Source organism: Adiantum capillus-veneris, chromosome 26, assembly GCF_014529385.1.
Source record: "Adiantum capillus-veneris isolate H3 chromosome 26, ASM1452938v2, whole genome shotgun sequence".
NCBI lineage: Eukaryota > Viridiplantae > Streptophyta > Polypodiopsida > Polypodiales > Pteridaceae > Adiantum > Adiantum capillus-veneris.
Genome location: NC_140956.1, coordinates 15,899,819 through 15,926,254, shown reverse-complemented (window position 1 = coordinate 15,926,254; position 26,436 = coordinate 15,899,819). Strand labels below are relative to the sequence as shown.

The following is a 26,436-nucleotide window of genomic DNA, read 5'->3' as shown; positions in this document are numbered from 1 at the left end:
TTACACATCAATGTTAGTGGTTAGGTTAGTGAAGCCAGTAAAAAATTATAAAAAATTAGCATGGAATTAGTACAATTAGCATGTAAATGAAGCAAAATTAGTAAGGGTTAGTATGAAATTAGTGAAATTGGGGGTTTGGGGTATTAGCTTCAACTACTTGCACACATCGTAAAATCAAACCAAAATTGAGTTACACACACTCAAAACCAATGAAATTAGTAGTGAAATTACTCTATTCTAAACATCCTATACTCACTAGCTTAGGTTATCGATCCTCGACAAAGGCACCAAATGTTGGGGGAAAATCGTAACATAACCTAATCAACCCAAGACCAACAAAATTATCAATCCTAGAATCGACAACCTGGTTAGGGCATGGAAGCACGAGCATCATCGAATGTATCGAATGAGAAGATTCAAGAGAATGTTCTTCCAATGCAATAGAGATTAGCCATGAATCACTAACTCAATCACATCATCAATCAAGCATCACCTACATACATTAAGACCACCAAAGTCCGACTTACCGACTAGAATCCCAAAGCACACTTCTGTGACAAACACACACTAATTGCATTGGTGTTGGCCTCTCCAATCACCACATGCCAATCAATGTACTTTATCAAAAGCTACACACACAAGGTGAATGGTGCTAGAGTTTCATTAAACCCATCCACACACAAGCAAACAATAGGGCACATACACTAATCACAAGATTAAGAACCAACTTAATCAACCTAATTAGAGATATTAATTATCGAAAATCGAATGCTCAGGAGTGGTCAATAAGCAAGAAGTCATCACATACATTCAAATCTAGAATAATGAGAAATGTGAAACTACTTCATGACATAATGGAATAGAAGAATTAAGACTAATGAAAAAAGTAGAGATTATATTAAGAAATGCTTCTCTAATTACAATGGATTAGTACTAGCCTCTTAAGCATGGGCATTAAACTTAAGGCTAGGCCATCCATAGAGTGACACTCAAGAGAGAGAGAGAAATCTTAAGAATGAATCCTCAAGAGTGACTACTCAAGAATGAAGCCTCCTTGCATAAAGGATTGCACCACAATCCTTTTTACTATGGGTTTAAGTTTGAGCCTCCTAGCTAGCATATACAACTGGAACTCACAATGAGCCCAAAACCTTATAGAAATGTGGATAGTAAATATTGTGCACATCCATAGCATATCTCCCGCTTGATGTATAATTGGTGTATCCTGTGTTAGCCGCTCCTAGCACTGACAGTCATGTGGGGCAATTTGAAACCAAGTGGTCTATACGTGGGTATAATGAATTGTACAATGAATCACTTTGCATCAATAACTTTTTCAACATATAATAACGTGAAAATCATACTTTTGGAAAGATTCATAGCAGAAAAGACACCTGAAGATGTACGAAAGAAGATTAGGAATATTAAACAAAGGGAATGGTTGGTAGAAGATTAAGCTCAACAATTCAGGAACGTGATGAATAAGTTTCAAGCAAACTAAAGACCATCTTGGGAGCAATTGGGTGACTACTATTGTAGGGGATTGAGGAAGCTACGGAAAAGTGTTGTTGCTAGACATGAATTCATATAAATTCATGTGTGTGTGTGTGTGTGTGTGTGTGTGTGTGTGTGTGTGTGTAAAGAGAGAGAGAGAGAGAGAGAGAGAGATTGTGTGAGACATAGGCATACATATTATTTCCATCAAAAAGTTTCATTGCTTAGATCTTGAAAAATTTGATCAAAACTTCAAAAGGTGAACATCCATTAGTTATAGAAAGCATTACGTTTATATTACTTGTAGTACATAAGGCATCACTTTATAAGTCATGTCCTCTTCAAAACTTCAAAAAGGTGAACATCCATTAGTTATAGAAAGCATTAAATTTTATATTACTTGTAATACATAAGGCATCGCTTATAAGTCATGTCCTCTTCAATTTCTCAAAGGCCTTAGGTTTTTAGTAATGATGTCCTCTGTGGGCAAGATAACATTCACCACGTGTCACAACTGCTCCTTTAGTTTTCCTTCATCCTTCTCTATGATGATCCCATTTGTCATCTAGCAAGTGATGGCGAATTGCTCCTTTTTATTCAAACATTGCAATGAGCGTGCATCTTGAGCTCCATGCACATTTGATAGAGGCCATGTATATCTATTGTTGCCTTGGCAGTCTGCTTGAACAATTCCGCTACACATGTTTCTTGGCTATTGGTTGGGGATAGCAACCAAGGCATCCCAAGCATACTTGGTGAGTGTCTCAAGATGATCAAACATTATGGGAAGAGAGTAATGCTCTGCGTTAGCTATTGAGTGGTAAACAAAAGAAAATGTGGATAAAATGTTGTTTTAAAACATTTGAGAGGCTACTATTTCAATATTAAGTTGAATAGATGACTGATTTGACACCTCAATAACCTCATACCTATGGCAACACAAGGAGAAAATTTTTACAAAATAATGCACTCTAATGTGAGTAAGTAAATCATTCAAAAATTATGTTAAAAACTTGTACTATGCATAATCTTTTATCATTGAGATTCCAAAACTACAAATACTTGGAGAAGAGAGAACATGTTTTGTTGTGGGGGAAAGCAAATTAGAAACCAATTACATAACTATGATAAGATAGGTGTGCTCTCTTCTGAGTGGATTGAAAACTTGAACCTCACCAATAGTTGGCCGGCGGATAAATATATTCTTGTTCTGGCTTACGCTTAAAACATGCAAGAATTCAAAGTAAGTATGCTTACATGCAAGACACAGTATCCTGTGCAAAACAATCTTGAAAATCTGAGCACGTGCAAGTTAGTCTTTGCAAATCTGAGCCTCATGCATGTTCACATAATTTTCTTCTCCATGTGTTTTGACCTTGAAAGATTCATTCACCCCTTTGTCCCAACAAATCTCCTCTATCACCCTTGCTTTGTCATAAAATCTAATATCTAACCAACCCAAATGATTTTCTCATATTAAATTGATCACTTAATGTGGGAGAATAAACGGGAACAAGTGTTAAGATATAGATATATGCTTTTAGATCTATCTCAACACGGGGCCAATAGTAAAGGGGCCCAAATGGGAGATGGTCTATCAAGAGCAAGGCTAACCAATGGAGCATAATATCTTAGGGTTAGCTTCATTGAAGACCTCCAATAATGTGTGTAAAAGTCCTTTGACCTTAGGTAATCTAGGGCTGAGCTTGAGGTGGGAACCCGGCCCAAGCTCAAGGTGCTTGTCGTGCTTGAGGTGCTTGTCCTGCTTGAGGTGCTTGTCATGCTTGAGGTGCTTGATTAAGATGCTTGAGGTGCTTGACTGGATCCATGCTTGAGGTGCTTGACTTGGTGCGTTATTAAGGTGCTTGAGGTGCCTTGAGAAGCTTGCCTGAGATGCTTGCGGGAACACCCCCTACTTCAAGTGCTTAGTCATGCTTGATGACTAAGGGGCTTGCTCATCCAAAGTCAAAAAGATCCCTACAAGGAGGGGGGCGAGCCTACAAGGGGGGGCGATGAGAGAGAACACACACACACACACACACACACACACACACACACACACACACACACACACACACACACACACACACACACACACAAGGGAAGCCCCAGCTTAAAGAGGCAGCAAGGACACTTGTCAAGTTCCTCCCCATGTTGCCCTCATGGTGTGCTTGAAGCCTATTGGTTGGCCACCCAAGGGGTCCAATGATAATTTAGGATATTTAATTAATTGATTTTTCATTTATCAAGTCCTCTCTCTCAAAGGGGAAAGGGGGACACTTGTCCCAAGGCTACCCATGTTGCTTGTAATGGCTCCTGCTTGTGATTGGTTAGGCCTGGAGGGGTCCAATGAGCTTCAAGCATGAGCTACAAGGGGGGGTCGACCCAAGCAAGCTAGGGGGGTGCTTAGGGGGCATACTCACCCACACACACTCACAAGCACTCTCATTGTGTACTATGCAAAGTGCAAGAGCTCCCTCTCCTTCTCCAAGCAAGTAGAGGTTGAGAGCCTACACCAACACTCTTGGCTATGGAGTGCAAATCCAACCAAGAGCCATGCTTCAATGCTTAAGCTTGCCATCTTCTTCTTCTTCATTACTATGCTATTATGTATGCTAGCAACAAGAGTATGATAAGTGAGGAACTAATTCTTTCTCCTACGAAATGTTTCTTCTTCCTCTTCCCTACCCTCATTCCCTGCTAGCTCTCTCCACCTTCGAAGGTGTTTGAGGTCTTGGGACTGAGGCTTGGGATAGTTAAAGCTTTCTTCAAGTTTATGTTATGTTTGTGATGCATGAAGCCTTCCATCTTCACGGCATCACCTAGGTCACAAGGAACACAAAGACTGTATTGTAACAAGTCTCTCTTTATGGGAGAAATCATAATACAAATGCCTATTGGAGGGGGGACCGGCTCCACATAAATCCGGTCCTCAACTGTTGTCATGTTCTCTAAACTCTCTCTCTTGCAAAAGTATTGTCTATGCCAAGTTAACTAATTGCTATGATTATGTTGCTATCTTCAATTATGTCTACCCGCTATGCTCACAAAATCATTTCTTGAAAGTACTCTCCTTAAATTCCGCTATTCTCAAATTGAATAGGCAAATTCCATTACATGCTTGCTGCAAAGCTAGAATTGAAGAAATTTTGCGAGTTGCCTCCACTGAAATTGTTGTGCGGTAGTTTGTTCATAGCCCATCTTGAGTGTTGGAATGATCACTCCGCATTAGAGTATGTGATGACCCCCTCACATTCTCATTGGCAGTTGGAATCACCACAATACGTGGAGTGCACTCCCTTGCAACTTGTTCCACTCGATATCCACCTTCATATAATTTTTTTGCTTCCTTCGGAGAAAGGTTTGTGTCAATTTTCACTCCCCAAATGGTTGATACTGTTCTAGTTGTGTGTTAAAATTACTATCCAAAATATGGCAATGTAATACATGCTCAAGGTAGACCAAAACCATTAGCAGACCATTCTCTTAAGATGTTTGCGATATCCTTCAAAAGAGAGAGCTGGGACTCCTACACCGGACCTTACAATGAACTAGCCACATTTTTGCTAGGAGTTCCATTACAAGTCGCTTTGCTGCCTATGTGGATTCTTTGAATAGCCCACATTGCTTTGTTGATCCTGCTCTCCTTTACCATAGTCCCCCCCCCCCCCCCTTTCGCCCCTTCATTCATCCTAACAGGCGTGTCTGTAGACCCATCACCTAAAATTAATCTTCTTGGCCGCCCACCTAGTCGCATATCCTTGGTGATTGAATTGTACTCTGGTTGATGAGTTGACTCATCCTCAAAATTAATCACCTTTTTTGGCAATCTCTTTTTTTAATAAGTTTTCTTGTCACGCGTTATAGTTGGGAGCACCTTGGAGCAGCATGGCATTCCCTCAGTGGCTTTATTAATGATTCGTGTGACAGGAGCTGGTCGATTACTAAGCCGCTTGGCAAGCCTTTGCAAAGAGGGACCCTTCCCTAAAATTTTTCTTGAAAGTACAAAATATTCTTAGTGCTTTGTAGAAGTGCATTTTCTAAGTTAGTGGTGTATGCTGATCATTCAACAAAATCTGCCTTTTGAATCCCTCTCCTACTAGCTAGCTCCCATGTTTGCTTTTTGCAAGGTTTGTGTGTGGGGTATTGGGACCGTCCGCACTATTTTCAATGGACTTCATGATGCTACCCCAATGGGGGAAATGCGGACCTCTCACTAGCTTAGCCATGATTCCATGTATGCAAGGTTTTTTTCCATGCAATTACCTAGTCTACACCATTGTTGTAGCAACCGAGGAGCTGCCTCCTTGGCTTGTGCATCTCTCCACTTCTCACACATTTCTTTGTGTGTTTCTTGAAAGGGTGTGACTATATACTTGACCGTGGGTTGATTCATACTTTGCTTCCAATGAAAAAGGTAGGAATGATCTTGGCCCTCCATCACATCGCCCTTACCGCCAATGAACACATGGCACACTGCACTCCAATTTTATTGTGCTTCATCTACCCATGAAGCCTCTCTTACTCACGTCCTCCTCTCCGTCACCCTCTCTCTCTCTCTCTCTCTCTCTCTCTCTCTCTCTCTCTCTCTCTCTCTCTCTCTCTCTCTCTCTCTCTCTCTCTCTCATTTGCATCCTCTCTCTCTCTTTCCTCCTCTTGTTCCCTCACCTCCTTCATTCGTGCCAGTTGGCCCTTATGGACCCACAATTCTTATTGAAAAAATTCAATGAGGAAGACAAAACAAAAGATGAAACGACTCTTCATAGGACTAGGTGGCTTAAACTTTCAATGTATCTGCTAGTCCAACTCTTGTGAAAGGTGAAAGTAGTTTATAGTATACATGCATGGGATGACTTGAATATATTGTGTTTAGAATTTAACCCACCTATATGTTGCACAATGTAAGACGAGTTCGATGCAATGTATCGCTAAAAAAAACAAAACTTGGCTGAGAGAGAGACAAGAGAGTACTTTTTAAGAGAAGAACAATACAAAGCAAGCTATGCCATGGCTGTAAATGTTATCAAGAGATTCTTTGTTCAAAAGGGGTTGGAAATGGTTGTCATCATGAATCCAAAGAATGGAACAATCTTTCTTCGAAAGTGCATTTCCTTGTGGGGAGCGACGGGGTGCAAAATGACCCCTTTAGGGTATTTGAGATTGCCTATGTACACTATACTTTATCTGAGAATGTGAATGTTTTTAAGCAAATTAACTTGATGTTACATCATTTCCATATTTCTAGGAAATGTCATTTAGTGGACATATTGGCCAAGGGCGATATATATATATATATATATATATATATATATATATATATATATATATAATTTATTTATTTATTTATTTTGCCTAAGCGGCCGTGTTTCCTCCTTGTATAGATGCAAACCAAAAATACTAGTAGAAATTTCCAAATTTGCAAGATTTTTGAGCTATTTTCTAGTATCTGCTACTATTTTTTTCTCCCTTTACCATCATTTGCAATTGGCTAATCTTAATTTTCAATTGGCTCAAGGCTAAGCTAAGGCACACCTTTCCCATACATTGATGAGTTGCCACATACCATGCATGAACTGTAGTTGACTTGCATGGACCATGACCTGTCACATGCATGAATTTTTGTTGCTTTGCATGGACCATCACTTGCCATACATGAACTCTAGTTGCCTTGCATGTGTCTCCAAGTGTCCACCATTCGTGCATGCTTTTCCAGATAGAGGGTTGCCCTACTTCCAGATGCCTACCATGGCACCAAGTTCATCTCCTCAGGCTTCTCTCCCAGGTGTCCTCCAAAATTTCAGCAATCACCCGTTCGCTTGGCTTGCATGAGCCGCCACTTGCCATGCATGACCTCCACTTGCCTTGCATGGGACCACCTACCATGCTAGAACTTCAATTAACTTGCATGAGTCACCACCTGCCATGCATGAACTCCAGTTGACTTGCATGGACCACCACCTGCCATGCATGAACTTAGGTCGCCTTGCATGTCTCTAAATGTACACCTTTCCTGCATGCTTTGCTAGATAGAGGGTCGCCTTACCTCCAGATGCATACCATGCACCAAGTTCGTCTGCTCAAGTGTAATGTGCAACGGAAGTGATTGATGGTGAATGCTCTAGAAGAGTGCTTAATGTGTGCTCAAGGTTCCTTTTTACTGAATGAGAGAGTTCCTTTTACTTCATAAGAGATGTGCAAAGACTAGAGAGAGAAGAGAGAGAATGATATTGTGAGTGAAGGTTTTGTGAGTGAAAGAGAGAGAGAGAGAGACAGAAAGGAGACTAACACCAGATGGGGTTCCAAACCCCCCTCTCTATCGCTAGAGAGGTATTTGCTTTAAATTGCTCAAATGCTAATGCAATGGTCCTATATGCTGAGATGCTGATGGGATCTTGCGGTAGGTGCTTGGATCTGCGAGGCTAAGGGTTGGAAACTGAAAAGGCTAGGGCTGATCGGGCTTGGAACTGAAATCTGACAATGAGGCTAGGGCTGAAATCTGGAAACGCAGGGCTGATTATGTTGCTAATGCCGGCGATGGGCTGATGGTTGAAAAACGCTAAAGATGCTTGTGAGATTTGGAGAGGTGACCACTAGGGTCTCCCATATAGGTCCAAAATCTTGGGTCAAGCAGTGTCAGATTGAGCCTCCACGACTTTATAAAATGATGCTAATATGTCACTTGTTAATAAGTTGATGAACTACGAATAAGAGGTGCTTCATATGTAGTCATTGTTTGCTAGGTCAAAGAAATAGTGGGCCTTTTGAGGCCTAGATTTTGATAATATATCTTTAAGGCTTGAAAATTTCCCTTGACCTCATAGTACGTATATTATTTGTTTCCTTTTTGAAAACGCTTTAATTGAGCTTTACAAGTGGGATGCATATGTTGCAATGCTTTCATCCACTTAACTCTTCAGACACGTGACGAGGTCATGTATGAGCCAAGGATGTTGGGAGGTAGTGTACAAGGTACCATCTCTGCAACTTGTTACTTTTCCTATTAACTATTCATTCTGATAAAATTGAGGGTTCACTCCCTATTGAAACGGTTATAGGCCTACATGGTAGGGTTCCGCTTGGCACATGTTGTTGTTTCTAGTTATCTAGTCACTCACCACCTGCGATCTGGTACTTGCTTCTCTCTGCTCATCGCCAGCACATTAAGTCTTGCTTGCCTTTGCTAATTGATCAAGAGTGCATCTTTTTCGATTCCTCGTAATTGACTATTTTCCAAAACGTGTATGACATACTAGCATATGTGGGAATTCAATCTCAAAAAGTTTTGGTGAGTTTACAAACTCACCGCCTGCAAGCCTTGTAGGGTTGATGTGAAAATTACCAAATTACCCCTACATTTTGTGGAAATTCCCAAAATAGCCCTCAAATTTCAAAAATTCCCAATATACCCTTGTATCATTTTGGGATGGATTTGCCCCAATTTTTGCATAGTCTAACGTTTATGACAACGGAGATCTATCTTTTAGTGTCTTGGACAAAAACATTCACCAATGAGCTCACAAATAGAGGCGTTTGTGTTCAAAAATGATAAACAATTTCATCTGAAGAGCCCTCAATACCATCTTATATCCTAGTTCTATCATCTTCTATTGAGGAGAACCCATCTTCCTATGAAGAGTTGCAAAAGAAATTGTTTTTAGAGATGTTTGCGAGGTTAATTGGGGTATTTTGGGAATTTTAGGCCAAACATGAGGGTATAGTGGGAATTCTTCAAATTTGAGGCGAATCTTCACAAATGACAGAGGTATTTTGGTAATTTTCCCTGAGTTGACTTGAAACACACTTTTCCCGAACTCTGCAGGTCATAGAGAAGTGGCCAAGGCATGGGCCCTCCCAGGGCGAACGCGGCTTGCAAATTAACATTGCTGCTTGAAGTGGGAGAGCTTGAGAGAGAGAGAGGGAGAGAGCGAGAGAGCTTGCAGTCCCTATTGGAGCTCAGTAACTTGTTTCCTGAGCAGAGTCTTCACATTTCTTCGTAGCATTATCGAATTGCGTGTCTGAGAAATGGGCACCCATAATGATGCCCACATGCCAATCGTACCTTATCAAATTCAGAATGGCGCTGGAATTCCTTCTCAAGAGCACTCACAATGTCAGCTAAGGCAGGGGACGAGTTTTGGATGCAGGGAACAACCCAAAAGGTATCCCTCCCTTCTTTCTTGCTCAATCGGGCCATAATTGTGTCAGCAGGCTTTTTGTTATCAACAGCAAAAGCAGACAGTTCCAGAACAAAGAAGAGCTGTCAATTTGTGTCTATCTTGAACAGTGCAATAGGGCCGGAAGGGATTGGGGAAAAGGGGACATGATGTTCGATCTCGCAGACGCAGGCTCAAACAGGCAGCAGTGGCTGCAAGCTGCTGCTACTTTTAGTGGCTCCCTCTATCTCATCTGTCTGGGGCTTGTATATGATAAGGACATGGATGATGCATTTTGGAAATCATTTCACGTTTCAGGTACCCAACCGAAGCGCCTCTTCGTCTTGCATGATTTTCATAGCTATACATCAAGCTGGCAGACAGAAAAGCTGGAAGAATGGACCGGAATCATAGAATTACTCAACAGAAGGACCAGCATGGAAGATCTGGTGCTGTTCCGGCCATCCTTTTTGTGTCTCTTATCCCCGGTAACCAAAGTATCACTCCGTAGCCTTCACTTGGTGGATGTTTTGATGGACCTGGAGTTTATGGAGTCCCTTGCTAACTTAGATGAAAGTTTAGTCACCCTGCACAGCCTTACTCTTCAACAGTCTCCATTGGCATCAAAAATGTTTAAGCCATGTTCAGAAGAAGATAGCGAGAGAATGTATGATCAATGTCGTTTGTCTTCATTATTCCCCCCATGCTTTAACAAGTTCTTGGAGTGGCCGCTTGAATATCTAGCTCTGACCAAGTTTAAAGTCAGGCCAGGAGATGTCCTTATCTCCATGCTTTAACAAGTTCTTGGAGTGGCCGCTTGAATATCTAGCTCTGACCAAGTTTAAAGTCAGGCCAGGAGATGTCCTTATCTCCATGAAAGCGCTCCAAAGATGTACAGAGACACCTCTCCACACCTTCTTTTTGGGAAATTCTCCACAGCTTTCAAATTTCAATGGCTGTCCAACTAATTTTGTCGGCCTTGTTGTTGATGCACTTCACTGTTCTGGTCTCCCACATCTCTATCTCATTGGCTCTGAAGCAGACCATGCCATAGAGGCACAACTCCTCCAAAACCAGAAAAAGTGGCCTCTCCGTAAGGTGCTGCACTCAAGAACTCCTGGCAGCGAGCAGCTGCACTCGAAAGTTCCCGCTGCAGCGAATACTCCAAAGGCACTGCACTCAAAAACTCCTGGCAGCGAGCAGCTGCACTCGAAAGTTCCCGCTGCAGCATATACTCAAAAGGTGCTGCACTCAAGAACTCCTAGCAGCGAGCAGCTGCACTTGAAAGTTCCTGCTGCAGCAATACGCCTCTTCATTTGCGGTGATGCATATGCAGGCATTGCCTTTACTTTAACCTACATTGCAGTGCTAGAATTTTAATCTTCTCTTTATTTGATGCAACACTAGAGTACTTACATTTTTTGCCCTTTAAATCAGGGAAGACAACCCTATTGACAACCATGTCGACTTTGTGCTCAGAGCGGAACTTTGTCCATAATGTGGCACGCAAGCTCAAGGTTTACACACTTAATACATTGAAAGGATCAAAGCGCACGAGGGGGATAGAAGTGCGATCACTTGTACGAAAGGACATACTAGTATCTATTTGGGACATGGCAGGTCAGAAAGAGTTCCATGCCTTTCATGACCATATGTTCCCAGATTTCAATGCAAGCTTCGGAATTCCTGCAATGTTTATGTTTGTTTGGAGTCCTGTCGATAGCGAAAGTCATAAGAATGGGGAACGCAAGGAGGGATCTGCATTTGAAGCTAGCTTCAGCTATTGGCTAAAATTCATTGCCTCTAAAACGCGTCAATCCAGCGTCAGGCGCAAGCTTATTGTGGTGCTCACCCGTAAAGACCAGATGGATTTTGTGCAAAATGCCCTTGGAGGTTGCATCCGTGCACTTAGCACCAGCTTCAGTGGACTTGTTGACATGGTTGAGGTGTTTGATGTTGATGCGCGGAGTCCAAAATCGGTAGGACCCGTTGTCTCGTGTATGTTCAATGTAGCCAAAGATCTTCTAGCCGGTATTGAAGTCTATAGCATATGCAGCAAAATTAGCCAGTATTTGACTCAGCTTGCAGATGAAGTATCACCGATCATTGCTTGGGATCTTTTTAGCAATATCTGTGCTACAAAGTTCAAGATTTTTAACGATGAAGTTCAGAAGGCCATTGCATCATATTTGCATGAGTCTGGGGACATCATTTACGTCAACAATCTCCACCACGTTATTCTCAAACCAGATTGGTTTTGTCATGAGATCATGGGTAGCCTAATTCATTTCGATGATGCCCACATGTCTAGGATAATCCCTATACGCGGCTATGCAGAGCAGGAGTACTTAGAGAAACTACTTGCAATGAGTTCTCACTCAAATGTTAGTGGGGCTGTCTTGGTCGAATTGATGGCGGGAATGCATATATGCTATCGAGTCCCAAATGACCCGCATGGCACAGTTCTTATTCCTACCACACTTCCTCTCACCTCTATCCGGCTTCATTGGCGAGGTGCAGTTCAAGGACAAGTACATGAGGTGTTTACTTATGTTGGCAGAAGGCTCAAATGTGCTAAAGAAGATTTAACCTTTCTCACCCCTGGCCTTTTCCCCATGATACAGGTAAGAGTCTCTCTCCACATCAACCAAACACTTATCTTAACTTGAAAGAACCCATTCTTGTAAGTCTCATGTTTGATTTCACAGGTGGTTTTTAGCAGAGCCTTTGCAGAGGCTCAAACGGACGTCAAATTGCATAGGGATTTTTTGTCAATATACATAAGAGACATAGAGGTCCTGATCAACTTTGGACTAGCTAGAGGAGGACATGTGATCGATGTGCTTATGCGCGCCCCTCTCTTGACCCAATTTGGAAGCACTTTGACCCATGTTAGGGAAGAGATTGTTGGAACTCTGATCAGAATTTGTGCACAGCCTGTCGGAAACCAAGGAGTGAAGCTTGTAGAGAATGTCATCCGTCCCGATTGCTTGCATGATCCAAGCCCTGCAGATGAGATCACTGAGGATCAATGTGTTCCCTTGGAACATCTCAAACAAAGGCTAAGATGGGACTTAGAGCAAGGACGGAGCCATGATGAGCTAACATATGTATGGAAAGGAAATGATCACATGAAGCGTGTTACAGACTCATTCGTTGATCTACTAGGAGTTCAAGACTACATGGAGATTCTTGGGTCTTACAGCCTATCCTTAAGAAGGACTGTCGAGTGTGCCTTCCTTAAAGATACTGGTGATACAGCTCAATATATTGCTGGTGAAGAATGTATCGAGGAGAGTGGGGCATCCACATCAGCTACTTTCCCCATTGTCGATGGTGATCCTAACTTCAATGAAGATGTTGACAAAGGTGAAGATGAAGGCAAAGAGCTTTCTATTGTGGCAACCATGGGTAAAGCGATGGCGAGGTCGATCTCCAGGAAGATGGAAGCAATGCATGCCAAGTTAGATGGTCTCAAGTCCAGTGTTGATTCATTACAAGAAACCCTCAGAAGCAGACTTGAAGTCATACATCGAAGTATTGGAGATCTTCGATGCAGTTTGCATAGCGCAATAGAGACGAGGGTAGAGCAGATACTGCATTTTGGTGTGGAGAAGGAGGCTGGGAGGGTTCCCCGTATGGTCTTTCTCACCACCAAAGGTTTGGGTGTGAAGCAGAGGCTGTTAACAACAGTCTTCAAGGACATAAAAGCTGTGCGCATTGAGCTCTTCTGTGAGCATAGAAGGTCTCCACATCGCGTGGAGGGACAGAAAGGCCTTTGCGTCACAGCCTTGGATGAAGGACTGCTCAAACAAGCACTTCCATATGTCAACGGGTTTCTGAGCTTGCTAGTTCTGGCAGCTAAGGGGGGTGCTCATGCCGTTGGACTAGGTGCAGCAGGCTCTGTTGTACCAGATTTCACTCAATTGATAACTCACGCTCTTGCAATGGAAGCTACATTGCTGGACAATCTTCCAAGCCAAGCCTTGTTGAAGACTCTGCCACCTACGGCATTCATGGGATGGCAGCAGTGGCTGGTGAGTGTGCTGGAGCAGAATGGGGGCATGACAGAGAGCAACATAGCCAGCAAGTTCATGCTTAGGCGAGCTTTGTACCAAGACACATTCAAAGTGGCTTGGTTGTGTAAGACACACTACATACAACAACGACCTCTGCCCCTTGTATAATCAATATGGTAAGTCCCAATTTCCTTGCATTGTAAAATGTTACTGCCAAAGTACTCTTATGTAACACTTATGTACACTTAGTCTGAGCTTTAGGAGATCTTCTTCAAGTTGAAAAACACCCAAAAACCCCTTATTGATTTTTAGCCCATACAGATTATAAGGCTGAGCTTTAGGAAACTATGTACACTCAGTCCGAACCGGAGGTGGTACCTACAGACCGTTGTATTATACTTATTGATTCGTCGTCTATGTATTATTCTCACATCCCTTGTTTCAAGACCAATTTATGAACTCCTTGCAAATGTTTTATTACCATGTACACTAAGTACCACAATTGTGTAGATACATTCTAGTGTACATTTATTGTGGTTGGCTCTGGTTTGTCAGATTTTTGTAACAAAATGCTGGGCCTACGGCCTACTAGCTTTTGTAATGAGTAAGAGGCACTCTATCCCTATATTTGTCCTCTCCATGGTGGTGGTGTAACCTTGTTAATACTATATAAATATCTTCTTCTCGCATTCAGAAAACAAAAGGGACTTTTCAAAATTCTAAGAAGCTTTAGGTTCCCTTCTTCAACAAGAACAAGACACAAACATCCCTTATCAATGACATGTTAGAAGTCATTAATGAGGATTTTTGTGTGTTATTCTTGTTTGCATATAAAGTTTGTCCCCAACTTCAATTATCCACAACTTTGTGTTTGCAAAGCATTTCTCAGAGCTATACAATGCTCTGCTTGTAGACCATCATCGTGGACGCAAGTTCCAAAGCTCCGTTTGCAACTAAAGCTTCGGCATGCTCCATTCCGTCGAGGACAAAAAACACAATATTCTTTAGAAGAACTCCACTTTGGTCTTCCGACTTCCAAGCTTCATGAATCATAACTCTCTCTCTGCAAAGCACACCTCAAAAGCGTACTCAATGCCACAAAATCGAAGCTCATAGCTAGCCTTTGGAACTTTGCAATCATCATCATCTTTAGTAGGACAAACTTTCCATAACTAGCTTCAAAAATAGCACTCTTTTCACTTCGTCTTTAGCTCCTTGGCATTTGTTGTCCATACCTCTTCGTTCATCATGGCTGAGAAAACTTGATTTTGCCTTTCCGGAGGTCAGCATACTTTAGGTGTATCATCATAGCCCACCCTCTATTGAACATTTACAAAAAACATGCTTCATTCTTTCTAGAATTAGGTAGGGTTTCTACCCATTTCCTACCAACACAATTTGAGCAACTTCACACACCAAATGCCCTTCAAAGTACAATTTTAGCCACATTCAATTGACACTATGTCGAAGTAGTGCCTCTTGGAAAAGCTTTACAAACCTTGAACGGACATGTCTACTATTTTTTTCGTTTACACCTCATAACCAAATCCCCTCCTTCAATATGCTTCTTTGGTAAGCCACAATGCTGCAAATTGAATTTTGCCATTCTTTTCTCGCTCTACTTTGCATAAAAATCTTCCGCTTCTTCCATATTCGTCTCCAAAACTTCAAGCATAGCAACTCTATCTTGCAATACCTATCCCGAGACCTGCTAAGACATTGCATACCGGTTAAGGCCTCTAACTCTGCATGTATAGGCAAAAACCACTTCCTTACCAAAGATCAAATTGTACAGTGTGAAGTTGATAGCCAGTTTGTAGGATGTCTTGTAAGCCCATAAACAATTGTTCAAGTTGTTCTTTCAATCTTCCACATTTTGATATATGTACTTTGTCAACATCTTGATGATAGGACATGAACATTCACACTTTCGACCAATCCATTTCATTGTGCAGTGATATAGAGCCGAAAACCTATGTTGGATTTCCAACTTTAAATCATCATCTTGCTTCAAAAAACCCTTTTCTCTATCTGAAATAAGTACCCAAGGCACTCCAAAATGACAGTAAATATGATCATACACAAAACTAGCCACCGAGACAACATTCACCTCTTTCACTACTGTTGCTTCAACCCACCTAGTAAGATAGTCAATAGTAACATTCATATATTCCTTACCATTTGATGACCTCTGAAGAGGACCTATTGCATCCAAACCTCACTTCTCAGAAGCATTATGTGCTACAATAGTACCTTGGACCTCTGCCTTCAACCTTCTTTCCCTTGTAGTTTGGCACTCATGGCAAGTGCACCAATAATAAGTATCCCACACAATTCAAGGCCACCAAAAACCCCACTCTCAACATACAAAACAATCCACACAATTCAAGGCCACCAAAAACCCTCTCTCAACATACAAAACAATACCTGATCTTTACATTGTTCATGACACTATTGCAAAATCATACTAATCTCTTCTTTGTAAACCACTCCTTTCAATAATACATCTCATCCATACATCATAAGATCTTCTCAACCATGGTAAACCTATGAGCTTTCTATACAAGTTTTCTCCTCTTCAACTTGGACATACTCTCAAGGCATTGATCTACACTCAAAAAAGGCCAAAATCTTTTAAAGTCTTCCTACCTACATATAAATCTTGTGGCACATATAAACCAACAACTTGTACTTACAATCTGTTACTAGCAATAGCATCAGCCATATAATTGTGTTCCCTCTTTACATGCTTGAACTAGAGGACTTCAAAATGCATCATTAACCTTTTAATCGAATAAAATCGATACTTAAGTGAGTCTTTTTTTACATACCATTGACCCATCAATTGTTTGATGACTAGTGAACCATCACCTTTGACTACAAGCTGTGTGACATTTCACACACTACTTCAACCCCAAGTGCAAAGCCAACTACTTTACTTCATTGTTTGTGTGTAAATCTTCTAAATCATAAGCCTTTGATAAGATAACCTTACCTTGTGGTTCTTCTATCATAATTCCATCCTTTGCTTTCTTTACAACCCTCTTATAAGCTTTGTCGAACCATAAAACAAAAGCATCTTCAACATCTTGTTCTTAAATCAATTCTTCACGTACCACCCCTAGTCTTATGCACCAACACATCTACAAAAGTTCTACTTGCTAGTATGATCCATTTTGAATTTGAACTTATAATGTAATGGAAATGGACTATGAACTTTGAGAGAAGCGGAAATTAGAGATAGCACTTTTGTGGAATTACTTTGTGAGCATAGAGGGTGAACTTAATTGATGGTAGCAACATAAACAGAGCATTTAGTTAACTTGGCATGAACAATACTTTTGCAAGAGAGAGAGAGAGAGAGTTTAGAGAACATGACAACAGTTGAGGACCGGATTTATGTGGAGCTGGTCCCCCCTCCAATAAGCATTTGTATTATATAGTTTCTCTCATCAAGAGAGACTTGGTACAATACAGTTTTTGTGTTCCTTGTGACCTAGGTGATGCCATGAAGGTGGAAAGCTTCATGCATCACGAGCATAACATAAACTTTGTACTAAGCATTAAATATCCCAAGGCCTCAAACACTTTCGAAGGTGGAGAGAGCTAGCAGAGAATGAGGGTAGGGAAGAGGAAGAAGAAACATGTCATAAGAGAAAGAATTATTATCACTCTTCTTGCTAGCATACATAATAGCATAGTAATGAAGATGGAGAAGATGGCAAGCTTAAGCATTGAAGCATGGCTCTTGGTTGGATTTACATCCCATAGCAAAGAGTGTTGGTGTAGGCTCTCAACTTCTCTACCAGCTTGGAGAAGGAGATGGTATGTTTGTCATGCTTGCTAACTAAGGTGCTTGAGGTGCTTAATGACTAAGTGCTACGGTGATCCATGACTAGGGTGCTTGAGGAGTTCCAAAAGTCAAACTAGATCCCTACCCAGGGGGGGGGGCAAGCCCTCATTGTAGAGGCATGAGAGAGAACACACACACCCTCACACAAGGCAAACTTAGTCTAAAGAAGCAACAAGGACACTCAAGTTCCTCTCCATGTTGCCCTCATGGTGTGCCTAAAGCCTATTGGTTGGCCTCTCAAGGGGTCCAATGATAGTTTAGCTAATTTAATTAATTGTTTATGCATTTATCAAGTCCTCTGTCTCAAAGGGAAAAGGGGGACAATTGTGCCAAGGCTAGCATGGTTGCTTGATATACACTATGCATATGATTGGCTAGGCTTGTAGGGGTCCAATCAATTTCTAGCATAAGCTACAAGGGCGGGTCGACCAAAGCAAGCTAGGGGTGTGCTTGGGGGGTATACTCTCTTTCACACATACTCACATGCTCATTGCTCATTCTCACTTGGAAAAGTGCAAGAGCTCCATCTCCTTCTCCAAGCTTGTTGAGAAGTTGAAAGCCTACACCAACACTCTTGGCTATGGAAAGCAAATCCAACCACGATCCATGCTTCAATGCTTAATCTTGACATCTTATGCTATGCAAGAAGAGTGATGATAAGTGAGGGACTATCTCTTTCTCGTATGTTACTTCTTCTTCCTCTTCCCTACCCTCATTCCCCGCTAGCTCTCTCCACGTTTGAATGTTTGAGGCCTTGGGACTGAGGCTGGGGATGGTTAACTCTTTTACAAAGTTTATGTCATGCTCGTGATGCATGAAGCTTTCCATCTTCATTGAATCACCTAAGTCACAAGGAACACAAAGATTGTATTGTACCAAGTCTCTCTTTATGGGAGAATCTATAATACAAAAGCCTATTGGAGGGAGGACCGGCTCCACATAAATCCGGTCCTCAATTGTTGTCGAGTTCTCTTAATCTCTCTTTTGCAAAAGTATTGTTCATGTCAAGTTAATTAAGTATAATGGTTATGTTGCTACCACTAATTAAGTTCACCCTCTATGTTCTCAAAGTAGTCTCATAAGAATGCTCATTATAATTCTCTTAATTCCGCTATTCTCAATGTTCATAGTCCATTTCCATTACATGTCCTCTCTCTCTCTCTCTCTCTCTCTCTCTCTCTCTCTCTCTCTCTCTCTCTCTCTCTCACACACACACACACACACACACACATACACACACAAAGATAGAGAGATAGAGAGAGAGAGAGAGAGAGAGAGAGACGTGCGACGAGAGGGGGAATCAAGATAACATACTCGGTGATAGTAAGGTTAATCTAATTTTTGTTGGAATTAGGGTTGCACAGAAATGCACACAGCCTGGAGAAGACGAAGGAAGCTCAAGGCACACAATAGAGAGTGTGTAATGGAAAGATAGATATCCCTAGAGTGATAGGCGTATATGCAATGCTCGGGGGAAAAAACCTCCTAAAGAGGGAAAAAATGCCCCGGCAGTCCTGGTGTGTTCACACACATCACTACCACATGTATATGGTAACAAACCCCCCCTGGAGTGATGCGGTGAACGAAGTTGGCACATGAGTAAAGGGAAGTGCCATGCCCTGAGGACATGATCAGCCCATAAAGGGGAGTAAGCCCAAAGCTTTGGAAAAAGCTTCAAGCTTCTCACGAGACAATGCCTTTGTGTAAAGATCTGCAAGGTTGTCCTGTGTTGGCACATAAGCCAAGCTGATCTGCCCTGCTGAGAGCCTCTCCCTTACATAGTGGTAATGCACCTCAATGCGCTCTGACTGTCAGTGTAGATATTGTTGGCAGTGTCCTGCCCAACACCCAAATCAGCCATAAGGCATCTGAGCCATACACACTCAACCGTAGCTGTGAAGACTTCCCTGTACTCAGTCTCACAACTCGAAGTAGCCACAGTACATTGCTTCTTGCTCAACCATGATATCATGAACTACCAAGTATGAAACAAAAACCACTTGTGGACACTCGCGTGTCAAAACAACCAGCCCAATTTGAGTCCAAAAAAGCATGTAACTCTGGCGGCAAGGATCCCCCCTTGGGATAAAACAAGCCAAGATGTAAAGTGCCACTAAGGTAGCGGAAAATCATCTTGACAGCCTGCCAATGCTTAGACCCTCGGCTATGCATGAATCTGCTGACCTGTGAGACTTCAAACTGAATATTTGGCCTCGTGTTGCATACATAAATGAGGCAGCCAATAGAAGTTTGGTAAAGAGTGACATCAGCAGGATCGTCAGCATCATGTAGACTCAACTTCAAACCTGTTTCCATGGGAGTGGCAATAGGTTTACAATCCTCAAGTCCAAACTTACATAGCAATGTCTCTATGTAACTTTTCTGACATAAGGCGATACCACCATCACATTGCTTAAAATGTATACCCAAGTAATGATGCAACAGCCCCAAATCTTTCATCTTGAAAGTAGCATTCAAATCAGCCTTAAATTCAGAAATATGTCTCTCATTTGGTCCAATGATCAGCAAATCATCAACATAAAGAACCACAATGAGAAGTACATCATCCTCACGCTTTACATACAATGTGCTTTCTGTTGGACTGTTACAAAAGCCTCGTTTAACCAAATGAGTGTCAGCTTTCTCATACCAAGCACGAGGAGATTGCTTCAACCCATACAAAGCCTCCTTACATCTGCACACTTTGTCCTCTTGTCCTTTTATGACAAAACCGCGAGGCTGCGTTACATAAACTTCTTCAAATATGTCACCATTCAAGAAAGCAGTAACAATGTCTGATTGATGTACATCCCAACCAAAATGAGCTGCCAATGCACATAGAAAATGCACAGTAGTCATACAACAAGTGGGAGCAAAAGTCTATTCATAATCTATGCCTTTTTGTTGTGCGTAACCCTTTGCAACAAGTCGAGCCTTATGGCGATCAATCTCACCATCCGGCTTGCGTTTCAACTTGTAAACCCACTTCGTACCAATGGCTTTTTTTCCAGGAGGCAAATCACATAAATTCCATGCGTCATTTTCTATGAGTGCATCATATTCTGATTGCATGGCAGCCATCCAATTTTCTGAATTCTATGCTTCATCAAAAGACACAGGCTCCTCAACATCATGTAAGCTAGACACAGCCAAAGCATAACAATCTGATGCATAAGATGCATGGTGAGAGCCTGAACGAGTACGACTAGACAAAGGTGCATCCAATTTACTGTCACGCAAAGTGTGCACCATCCATTTTGGCATACTTCTAGCTTGCTCATTTTCAGCCCTTTCCTCATCAAGTACATCATGTACATCTGCATCAGTAATAGGCTGATCTAGAACATTTTCAAAAACCCCCATAGGCTGTACATTTGCCTCATGGAACTTACATTCCTATTTCCACCACTAAAAAGGGGCAACAAAGTGTCATAAATGTCCTGTGAGCTTACATTACTGTCTCTAGTACATGACAACAAGGGCTGAATAGAATCTTCCACAAACACTACATCCCGAGAAACCAGAATATGTTTTGTTTGTGGATGATACAATCTGTAACCTTTGCTTTTAGCACTATAACCAACAAAAATACATTTCACAACCTTGTCATCCAATTTTCTGCGCTACACTTGTGGCACCAAAGCATATGCCAAACAACCAAAAACACGCATGTGCTCAATAGAAGGCTTTGTATCATGTCATGCTTCATATGGAGTAATAGACTGCAAAGCTTTCGTAGGACACCTGTTAAGTACATAAGTGGCACACATGATGGCCTCAAGACAAAAAGAATGCGGCAAAGCTTGACTTTTGACCAACATCGTGTGATTTCCGTCAGTGACCTGTTTTTCCTCTCAGCAACACCATTTTGCTGAGGTGTATAAGGCACTATACATTGGTGTTTTATCCCACAACTAGCCAGAACTGCATTAAATTCATGAGACATATACTCCCCCCCTCGATCGGAACGGAGGGTGCCCATAGTACATTTCGAGACATTTTCAGCCATAGCCAGAAATTGTTTGAAGCCCATAAAAACTTCGGACTTCCCTTTAAGTGGAAATACCCATGCATGCCTGGAGTAATCATCAATGAAAGTCACGAAGTACAGGTAATTACCCAAGGACGGAGTTTGCATGGGCCCACAAACATCACTATGCGCAAGCTGCAACCTGCATGTGGCCCAAACTGAACCATCCTTTGGAAACTTAGAACGCTGCATCTTACCCAAAATACATCCTTCACAAACATGTTTGACAGGTGCTTCAAGAGGCGGCAAAGAAGCAACCATGTCAAATTTCTGCAAACGCAGCAAACTGGCAAAATTCATATGACCAAAACGTGCATGCCAAAGTTTTTCATCTGAAATGGCCCTTGAATCTGCAACAGTAGCATTTGCAAAATTTTGTCCACACTTGTCATACAAAGTGAGCTTATACAGCCCACGGACAAAAGGCCAGATGCAACAATTTCATCACCAAAACTGAGATCATGAAGTGTACATCTGTCATCCACAAATTTGACTACAAGTCCAAGTCTAGCAAGTGCGAATACAGACAAGAGATTCTTCTTGATCCCAGGTACATAAAGTGCATCAACAAGTGTGAAAAAACTACCATTAGCAGCAGTAAGCACAATCTTTCCAACTCCCTGAATTGGATAAGAGGCATTGTTGGCACAAGTGACTGAATTCCCATGAGAGACAGACTCGAGCGAGTTAAAGAATTCATGATGTGAGGTAATGTGCTTTGTAGCACCACTGTCGAAATACCACACATGTGAATCTGCAACAACTAACAAGCATGCATCATGGACAACAGGATTGTAAGTGCACTATACGCTAAAAGCCCATTCTGCATCAACATCAGCAATACAGTCTCCTTTTACAGAAGACTCAACAATGGCTGCATTTGTAGTGGAACCAACATTTGCAGTGGAACCACCCTCTTTCTTCTTAGCCTCTTTAGCCTTCAACTTAGGACATGACTTGATCAAGTGATCATTAGCTTTACAATAATGGCAACGCATCTTCTTTTTGCCCTTTTCACCAGAATTGCCAGACGAAGTGCTGCCAATAGAAGCATTGGGAACAGAAGTTTTGCCACTCGCAGCAGAACCATAAGAAGTGGATGCATTGTTGTTACCACCCTTTCTTTGAGAAGCAATAAAAGCCTGTTCAACTGCACGCTGTCTAGTCCTGTTTTTTTTGGAAAGTGACTCTTGCAACAGCAATGTGCATAATGCATCAAACTTGACAACTTATGGATTTCCTTGGGTCATAAGTCTCCAAGTACTAGCAAAAGTCTGGTAAGAATATGGTAAGTGTAGAGTGCGCAGGTGATGGAGAAGGTAGGAAAGAAGACTACACACACACACCAACACACATCGACACACACACACACACAATCGTTACCTTGCAGCAGCCATTCAACGAGCTGCTCTTCTTTTCTTCTCTCTCTGAACTATTATCCAAAGTATATTTACAACATAGTATAGTCAGTGTCCGGCCGCCCATAGCACAATGGACATATTCTTTAACATCATATTCTTTAACACTCCCCCTCAAGCTCAGAGTGAGCTTGCATATGATGGATTCCCAATGCTTCACGAAAGTAGGAAAACTTCTCCTTTCCAAGAGCTTTTGTGAATATATCCGCAACTTGATCATTTGTCTTCACATACACCAAATCAATCTCATTTGCCAAAACTTTTTCTCTAATGAAGTGATAATGTACCTCAATGTGTTTAGTGCGAGCATGGTAGACTGGATTCTTTGCCAACATGATGCTGCTAATATTGTCACACTATATAATGACACTATCAAGATAGTCAAAACCAAATTCTACCATAAGCACTCTCAACCATGACTCTTCACATGCTGCCAAAGCTGCTCAACGATATTCAGCTTCTGTACTTGATAATGCTACAGTTGATTGCTTCTTGCTACTCCAACTTATCATGCCATTGCCAATGGAAAATGCATAACCACTTGTAGATCTTCTATCCATAAAATCTCCTGCCCAATTTGCATTTGTGTAACCATAAAGACAAAGCTTCCCATTCTTTTCATAAAACATTCCATAACTGACAGTGGATTTCACATATCTCATAATCCTTCTCACTGCATCAAGATGACTTTTACATGGATTTTGCATTAATTGACTCACAACACCCACTGCATAACTCAAATCTGGCCTTGTTATTGTCAAGTAAATAAGGCTTCCAACCATCTTGTGATACATAGTGACATCCTCAATGTAATGTCCATCATCAAACAACTTCACATTTTGATCAAGAGGTGTATCAACCGGTTTGCACGCTGTCATTCCATACTTCTCAAGCATATCCAACGCGTATTGTCTTTGTATCATCCAAATTCCTGATAAAGTATTGACAATTTCAATTCCCAAGAAATATCTCAACTCACCAAGGTCCTTCATGTTGAATTCTCTCAACAAACTCTTCTTGACATGCAAAATTTGCTCAGCATGACTTCCAGTGAGAATCAAGTCATCAACATAGATAACAATAACGACGATCTCTCCATCAACATGCTTCAAAAATAATGAGTGATCAGCAGTAGATTGTTTAAATCCAATCTTCTTCAAGAATCTGGTTATCTTTCACACCAAGCTCTAGATGCTTGCTTCAAACCATACAATGCTTTCTTCAACTTACACACATAATATGGAAACTCTGGATGTTGATAACCCTCTGGCTGTATCATATAAACTTCTTCTTCCAAGTCACCATTAAAGAATGCATTATCCACATCCATTTGCCGTAACTTCCAACCGAACATACTTGCCATTGCTATCACCAATCTGACTGTTGTCATCTTTGCAACTGGACTAAATGTCTCATCATAATCAAGACCTTTTGTTTGTGCATAACCTTTAGCAATAAGCCTCGCTTTGTATCTTTCCACACTACCATCTGACTTGCACTTGACTTTGTATACCCATTTTGAACCAATTGCTTTCTTTCCACTTGGCAAGCGAACCAAATCCTAAGTGTCATTCTTCACAAGAGCATCCATCTCATCATCCATAGCTGACTCCCATTTTGATTTTCCAATTGCCTCTTGAAAACATGTAGGTTCTTTATGTTGCACACGTGAAACCATGTATGCATAATGTGTACGCATGTAACCGTTGTATGTCAATCTATCAACTGGATAATGCACCCTCTCTGATCTTCTCAACTGTGGTGCACGCTTCTCTTCAACTCTTGCATATGGGGGTACATATTTCTCAATATGCTTACTGCCAGGTGTCCTCAAATGTGGTAAATCATGATCTTCATTGAGGCTTTCATCTCCAGAACTCTCTTCAACCATTTTCTTCTTTCCTTTCTCGTCTTGCTTCTTATCTCGCAAACGACCGCTCCATGGGTTGACACTCCTGTACTCTCCTCTGCCATATGTGGTCCTGAAATAGTTCTTGTTGATGGTCCTGGCTTATCAACAACATGACATACATTATCTTGCTCTTCATACTCATCTTCTATCATCACTGGCTTTGGTTTATACCATGGTTCATGCTCACAAAATCTGACATCTCTACTGACATAAACTTGTTTTGTCGTAGGATCATAGCACTTGTAACCTTTCTTTTCAACTGGGTAGCCCAAGAATATACACTTCACTGCCTTTGGTTCCATCTTCTTTTTTGCTTCATTTGGCACATGAACATAGCAAACACATCCAAAAACTTTCATGTAGGAAATTGTTGGCTTGATCCCATAAAGTCTCTCATAAGGTGAAATTTCATGAATGGCAGCTGTTGGTGTTCGATTCATAATGTGTACTGCTGTATGAATTGCTTCATCCCAATATGTTAATGGCATATTCATCTCATTCATCATGGCTCTTGCAATCTCTGCTATGACTATATTCTTTCTCTCAGCAACTCCATTTTGTTGTGGTGTGTATCTGCAAGTAATCTGTCTTCTTATGCCTTGTTCACGTAAGTAATCATCAAAACTGTGTGACATGTACTCTCCCCCTCCATCTGTACGTAGGCATTTAATTTGACAACCGTTCTCTTTTTCAACCATAACTTTGAACTCCAAGAATACCTCAAATGCCTCTGACTTTGCCTTTAGAAAGTAAACCCATGTCATTCTGTTGTAATCATCTGTGAATGTGATAAAATATCGACAACCATTTGGTGTAGCATGATCACAAGGTCCCCAAATATCTGAATGAACAATTTCCAAAGGACTTTGGCTAATTCTCCCCCTCTTTGGAAATGGTAAACGAAATTGCTTTCCAAATTGACAAGCTTCACAAACATGATCAAAATTCAATCTGCCAAACTTTGGTAATCCACGTACAATTTGATTTGATTGCATATGCTTTAGTCTTCTAAAATTGACATGACCAATCCTCTTATGACATAACTCTGCCCAATCATCTTGAGTGGCTGATTTGTTTGCATACATACCACTACGTAAACATGGATCTCCAGCTTCCAATGAGAACAAGCGACCTTTCTTTCTTCCACGTGTCAATATCTTGCCTGGTCTGCCATTGTGAAACTCCTCTATGAAAAAGCCATAACGATTAAAACGGACTTGCAACCCTTGATCTGTCATCTGTCCAACTGATGCTAAATTCTTTGTGATTGAAGGCACATATAAAACATCTCCCAATGTGTTGTATGTCCCGTCTTTTTCTAGCAATGGAACTGAACCAACATGTGTAATCCGATGCATAGTATCATCACCTGTAGCGACAAACTCATCCTCTTCTAACTTCTCTTTTCTGTCAAACCATTCACCATGATATGTCATATGATTTGTGGCACCACTATCTAAATACCAATCATCTGTATGATGAGGCTCCACCATGCTTCCAACAACATGCTCCCTAGGAAATAAATGTCCACTCGATCTATTGTCATATATATTTTGA

General features: G+C 41.3%; 1 protein-coding gene across 1 annotated transcript; it reads left to right on the top strand.

Moving 5' to 3' along the window:
* The first annotated feature begins 9,311 nt into the window (after window positions 1-9,311).
* LOC147423057 (protein TORNADO 1-like) lies at window positions 9,312-14,353 on the top strand. Its single transcript, XM_086501897.1, has 5 exons — window positions 9,312-9,653; window positions 9,779-10,325; window positions 10,414-10,983; window positions 11,085-12,271; window positions 12,356-14,353. The coding sequence occupies exons 1-5, from the start codon at window positions 9,603-9,605 to the stop codon at window positions 13,832-13,834; spliced, it is 3,834 nt and encodes a 1,277-aa protein (XP_086358023.1). The 5' UTR covers window positions 9,312-9,602; the 3' UTR covers window positions 13,835-14,353.
* The last annotated feature ends 12,083 nt before the right edge of the window (window positions 14,354-26,436 follow it).